Raw genomic sequence first — 6,580 nt, 5'->3', positions numbered from 1 at the left:
GTTTCATTAAGTACTTCATCTCCTATTCTGTATCCTGTGCCTGGCCTCCTGTTTCCACTGCCTAGTTTCATTACTTTGCATTTACTCGGGTAAATGCATTTACTTCAAGAGCCATTTGTTGGACCATTCACTCAGTCTATTCAGGTCATCTTGTAGCCTCCTACTATCATCCTGTTTCAATCCTCCTCATAATTTTTGCATCGTCGGCAAACATTGAGAGGAACGAATCTATACCCTCTGGGAGATCATTTACATATACCAGAAACAGTATAGAAACAGTGTGTGTGTGTGTGTGTGTGTGTGTGTGTGTGTGTGTGTGTGTGTGTGTGTGTGTGTGTGTGTGTGTGTGTGTGTGTGTGCATGCGTGTGTGTGTGTGTGTGTGCATGCGTGTGTGTACTCACCTAATTGTGCTTGCGGGGGTTGAGCTCTGGCTCTTTGGTCCCGCCTCTCAACCGTCAATCAACTGGTGTACAGATTCCTGAGCCTATTGGGCTCTATCATATCTACATTTGAAACTGTGTATGGAGTCAGCCTCCACCACATCACTTCCTAATGCATTCCATTTACTAACTACTCTGACACTGAAAAAGTTCTTTCTAACGTCTCTGTGGCTCATTTGGGTACTCAGCTTCCACCTGTGTCCCCTTGTTCGCGTCCCACCAGTGTTGAATAGTTCATCCTTGTTTACCCGGTCGATTCCCCTGAGGATTTTGTAGGTTGTGATCATGTCACCCCTTACTCTTCTGTCTTCCAGTGTCGTGAGGTGCATTTCCCGCAGCCTTTCCTCATAACTCATGCCTCTTAGTTCTGGGACTAGTCTAGTAGCATACCTTTGGACTTTTTCCAGCTTCGTCTTGTGCTTGACAAGGTACGGGCTCCATGCTGGGGCCGCATACTCCAGGATTGGTCTTACATATGTGGTGTACAAGATTCTGAATGATTCCTTACACAGGTTCCTGAACGCCGTTCTGATGTTAGCCAGCCTCGCATATGCCGCAGACGTTATTCTCTTTATGTGGGCTTCAGGAGACAGGTTTGGTGTGATATCAACTCCTAGATCTTTCTCTCTGTCTGTTTCATTAAGTACTTCATCTCCTATTCTGTATCCTGTGCCTGGCCTCCTGTTTCCACTTCCTAGTTTCATTACTTTGCATTTACTCGGGTTGAACTTCAACAGCCATTTGTTGGACCATTCACTCAGTCTATCCAGGTCATCTTGTAGCCTCCTACTATCATCCTCTGTTTCAATCCTCCTCATAATTTTTGCATCGTCGGCAAACATTGAGAGGAACGAATCTATACCCTCTGGGAGATCATTTACATATACCAGAAACAGTATAGGTCCAAGGACTGACCCCTGCGGGACTCCACTTGTGACGTCTCGCCAATCTGAGACCTCACCCCCTCACACAGACTCGCTGTCTCCTGTTGCTTAGGTATTCCTCTATCCACCGGAGTACCTTCCCTCTCACTCCAGCCTGCATCTCCAACTTTCGCACTAGCCTCTTGTGTGGCACTGTATCAAAGGCTTTCTGACAATCCAAAAATATGCAGTCTGCCCACCCTTCTCTTTCTTGCCTTATTTTTGTTGCCTGGTCGTAGAATTCAAGTAACCCTGTGAGGCAGGACCTGCCATCCCTGAACCCATGTTGATGCTGTGTTACAAAGTTCCTTCGCTCCAGATGCTCCACTAGTTTTTTTCGCACAATCTTCTCCATCAGCTTGCATGGTATGCAGGTTAGGGACACTGGCCTGTAGTTCAGTGCCTCCTGTCTATCCCCTTTCTTGTATATCGGGACTACGTTAGCTGCTTTCCAAATATCTGGCAGTTCCCCTGTTGCCAGTGATTTGTTATACACTATGGAGAGTGGTAGGCTCAGTTCTCTTGCTCCTTCCTTTAGAACCCAAGGGGAGATTCCATCTGGGCCTATAGCCTTTGTCACGTCCAACTCTAGTAAACACTTCCTTACTTCCCCCCTGGTAATCTCAAACTCTTCCAGTGGTTTCTGGTTAGCTATTCCCTCACTTACCTCTGGAATTTCTCCTTGTTCTAAGGTGAAGACCTCCTGGAATTTCTTATTCAATTCCTCACACACTTCCTTGTCATTTGTAGTGAATCCTTCCGCCCCTATCCTTAATCTCATAACCTGTTCCTTTACTGTTGTTTTTCTCCTAATGTGGCTATGCAACAATTTAGGCTGAGTCTTTGCCTTGCTTGCGATGTAATTTTCGTATTGTCTTTCTGCCTCTCTTCTCATCCTGACATATTCATTCCTGGCATTCTGGTATCTTTCTCTGCTCTCCAGTGTCCTGTTATTCCTATAGTTTCTCCATGCCCTTTTACTTTGCTGCTTAGCTAGCCTACATCTTTGATTAAACCATGGGTTTCTCATCTTCATTTCTCTGTTTTCCTTTTGGACTGGGACAAACTTGTTCGCTGCGTCCTTGCACTTCTGCGTGATGTAATCCATCATATCTTGGGCCGTCTTTCCCCTGAGCTCTGTTTCCCATGCTATATCTGTTAGGCATTTTCTTATCCCCTCATAGTTTCCCTTTCGGTATGCTAACCTTTTGGTTTCGGTATCCCTCCTCGAGTTCAATAACCCTTCTTCAATCAAGTACTCAAACACCAGTACACTGTGGTCGCTCATTCCTACTGGGTCCTCAAAACCGATTTCTCTTATGTCGGAGTCGTTCAGAGTGAAGACTAGGTCGAGTCTTGTGTGTGTGTGTGTGTGTGTGTGTGTGTGTGTGTGTGTGTGTGTGTGTGTGTGTGTGTGTGTGTGTGTGTGTGTGTGTGTGTGTGTTATTAATCACAGCTATTAATCACAGTGAGAATAAAGGCCACCCTTTAATCTACACCGGCCTCGCTTGATGCAGGTCGGCGTTCAATCCCCGACCGTCCACAAGTGGTTGGGCACCATTCCTTACCCCACCGTCCCATCCCAACTCCTTATCCTGACCCCTTCTCAGTGCTATATAGTCATAATGGCTTGGCACCTTTCCCCCCCCCCCCCCTGATAATTCCCTCCCTCCCCTCGCCTTGAACTTAACATTTTAGAGAGTATCTCGATCTTTAGAATGAAACCCGAGTTGAACAGTTGAGGGTCGTCGACTCAGTTGTTCATACACTAATTGTCGTCGTCTTTGAAGTTTGTTATTAAGTATTTTTGGTATTATTCATTTCTTGCGCATACATCTTTATCTTTTATTGTGTCTATGTTTAAGTTTCTGATATAATTTTTTTTTTTTTTCTGATATAGTTTTTTTTAATTTTTTTTTAATTGTCATTTTTCCTTTAATGAATAAATATAATTCGGATTTGTATATGTTAATGTTTTTTAGCTAACATAGAAATTCATTTAACATACATAGATTTTTAATTTAGGTCTGATTTTGTTATATTTTGTTTAATTGCTTTTTTTACGCATTTTGCGTTACATTTCGGTTTCTTTTGTTCAGTTGCCTTGTTAAGAGTCGGTCTGGCCGTTCGTCTTGAGGAGTTAGCGTGATCCTCGCAGACGTCCGCGAGAGTAACGGAGTTAAACGACACTAAACTGATCTATTGGTGCAATAACCTGGGGGGGGGAGGGGGAGGGGGGTCGCTTTGTATGTCTTGCAGCTCTACCCCCCTTCTCCCCCCCCTCTCCCCCCCCTCTTCCCCCCCTCTTTTCCCCCTCTTGCCCTTTCTTACACATCTCCAACCCTTCTCCGTGTGGGTGGGTGTGTGGGTGGGGGGGGGAGATACATATACGTACCTACTCTGTATGTTGGGGAGTTAGGATGGATGTAACACCTGCAGCAGCAGCACTAATACCTGCAGCAGCACTAACACCTGCAGCAGTAGTGTGTCAAGCTTTAACAGCAAATCAACAATGATAATATTTACAGCAGCAGAGGCAGCAGCAGCAGCAGCTGCGTAACTCACAGCTGCACGTGCACAACTGTAGCAACCGTTGCAGCTGTTGTAGCCGTTGTAACTGTGGCAATTAACTGTTGCAGCTGTAGTACCAACCGTTACAGGTGTTAATGGCAGTGGGATACGACTACGTTCTCCACTCACAATCGGGCATCCCAGGTTCGATCCCCGAGCAGGGCAGAAAAGGTTGGGCATGTTTCCTTTCATCTGATGCCTCTATTTACCTAGCAGTAAATACGTATATACCACACACACACACACACACACACACACACACACACACACACACACACACACACACACACACACACATATATATATATATATATATATATATATATATATATATATATATATATATATATAGATATGTCTGTAAAAGAGAATGTCTGTTTGATCAATGATGGGGTCGAGACGCTTTGGGAGAGCCTTCCAAAACTTTGCAAGGTGACTAGTCTCTGTGCAAGGATGTTCATAGGTGGGTGGAGATCGAAGCCCCATGACCCCCCCCTCCCTTCCCCATCCCCCCCCCCTTTACATGAAATGGCAAATTGCACTAATTTCCAATCTCGCTAAATACCAGTGAAGGGTGAGGAAGGTGGTTTTATGAGAGTAGACACTACAGAAGACACAGCAAACCACCTAAACTGATAACTGATGTAAATCAGATCTTTCAATGGGCCAGAGAAAGTAACATTGTGTTTAATGAAGAGTTCCTAATAGTTCCTAATAGTTCCTAATAGTTCCTAATAGTTCCTAATAGTTCCTAATAGTTCCTAATAGTTCCTAATAGTTCCAGCTCCTGCCCAACGGAAGAAAGAAAATATCAAAACGGAAACCACATATAAAACGCAGCCAATTCACACTATAAAACGTAAAGGCATTATAAATGACTTGAGAGTAATCATTTCGGAAGACTTTACCTTTAGAGAACACAATAAAATACCTGTCTCAACTGCAAGAAAATGACAGGTTGGATAGCAAGAACCTTACAAACAAGAGATGCCGGACCAATAATGATATTGTCAAGCCATTAGTGCTCTCTAGGATGGAATACTTGTTGCACATTAACTAGCGCCATCCACAGCTGGAGAAATTGCTGACATGGAGAACATGCAAAGATCTTTTACTATCCGAATCTACTCAACAAAACGTCTAAATTATTGGGACCGCTTAAAAAAATTTAAATCTGTATTCCCTAAAGCGCAAGCGATATATAATAATTTAAATTTGGAAATCGTTTGAGAGATTAGTTCCAAATCTGAGCACGCAAATGACACCGCATGAGACCAAGAGGCATGGCAGGATGTGCAAAACAGCCCTGTTGAAAAGCATTGGATGCAATAAGTACGATGAAAGAGAATTCTGTCAATATCAAGATTCCGAAGATTTTTCAACAGTCTCCCTCCAAACAAAGGCACATAATTGTCCGTTCTCTGTGTTCAAAAGAGAAACTCTATAAACATCTCCAAAAGATGCCTCATTAATCGGGCTGTGATTCACGTGTCAGGCTGCGAGCAGCTGCGAATAACAGCCTGGTTTGACCAGACCACCAACCAGGAGGCCTAGTCCAAGACCGGGCCGCGGGGGACGTTGATCCTCGAAACCAACGCAAGGTAACGAACATACAGACATTGTAACAGGCAGGCCAGTAGACACGCAGAGAGAGAGACAGTCAGACAAACACGCTAATAGAGAGGCCGAGACGGGATGTCAGGGCACAGAATAATCAATTCTGAGCCTTGCACATGTCGGGGAATGACACTTGCTGAAGCAACACTAACACTGCTGACAGCAACGGGCACTGGTACTGGTGTCTGCAACAGCGGTGAGGGCAGCAGTAACAACGACAGTGAGGGCAGCAGTAACAACGACAGTGAGGGCAGCAGTAACAACGACAGTGAGGGCAGCAGTAACAACGACAGTGAGGGCAGCAGTAACAACGACAGTGAGGGCAGCAGTAACAACGACAGTGAGGGCAGCAGTAACAACGACAGTGAGGGCAGCAGTAACAACGACAGTGAGGGCAGCAGTAACAACGACAGTGAGGGCAGCAGTAACAACTGACAGTGAGGGCAGCAGTAACAACGACAGTGAGGGCAGCAGTAACAACGACAGTGAGGGCAGCAGTAACAACGACAGTGAGGGCAGCAGTAACAACGACAGTGAGGGCAGCAGTAACAACGACAGTGAGGGCAGCAGTAACAACGACAGTGAGGGCAGCAGTAACAACGACAGTGAGGGCAGCAGTAACAACGACAGTGAGGGCAGCAGTAACAATGACAGTGAGGGCAGCAGTAACAACGACAGTGAGGGCAGCAGTAACAACGACAGTGAGAGCAGCAGTAACAACGACAGTGAGGGCAGCAGTAACAACGACAGTGAGGGCAGCAGTAACAATGACAGTGAGGGCAGCAGTAACAACGACAGTGAAGGCAGCAGTAGCAACAGCAACAGCAACAAAAGCATGGGCAGCAGTAGCACCAGCAGAAATTCAAGTCGAAATATCAGGTATAATGATTGCATTAACAATGACAACAACATGTGGGGAAAGTGTTGGCACTGCCAGCAGTGAGACTGAAGCAGCTGTAATACCGTCAGCCAACAGTTACAGTAAACTAAGAGCAGTATTGACAATACCGACCATGACAGCAGCAGCA

General features: G+C 45.2%; 1 protein-coding gene across 1 annotated transcript; it reads left to right on the top strand.

Moving 5' to 3' along the window:
• The first annotated feature begins 5,678 nt into the window (after positions 1-5,678).
• On the top strand, positions 5,679-6,495 carry LOC123747709 (uncharacterized). Its single transcript, XM_069339029.1, has 2 exons — positions 5,679-5,940; positions 5,975-6,495. The coding sequence occupies exons 1-2, from the start codon at positions 5,679-5,681 to the stop codon at positions 6,493-6,495; spliced, it is 783 nt and encodes a 260-aa protein (XP_069195130.1).
• Positions 6,496-6,580: the final 85 nt, after the last annotated feature.

This window comes from Procambarus clarkii, chromosome 40, assembly GCF_040958095.1.
Source record: "Procambarus clarkii isolate CNS0578487 chromosome 40, FALCON_Pclarkii_2.0, whole genome shotgun sequence".
NCBI classification, from domain to species: Eukaryota; Metazoa; Arthropoda; class Malacostraca; order Decapoda; family Cambaridae; genus Procambarus; species Procambarus clarkii.
The sequence above is the reverse complement of the archived record's forward strand: the minus strand, read 5'-3'. Positions and strand labels throughout refer to the sequence as shown.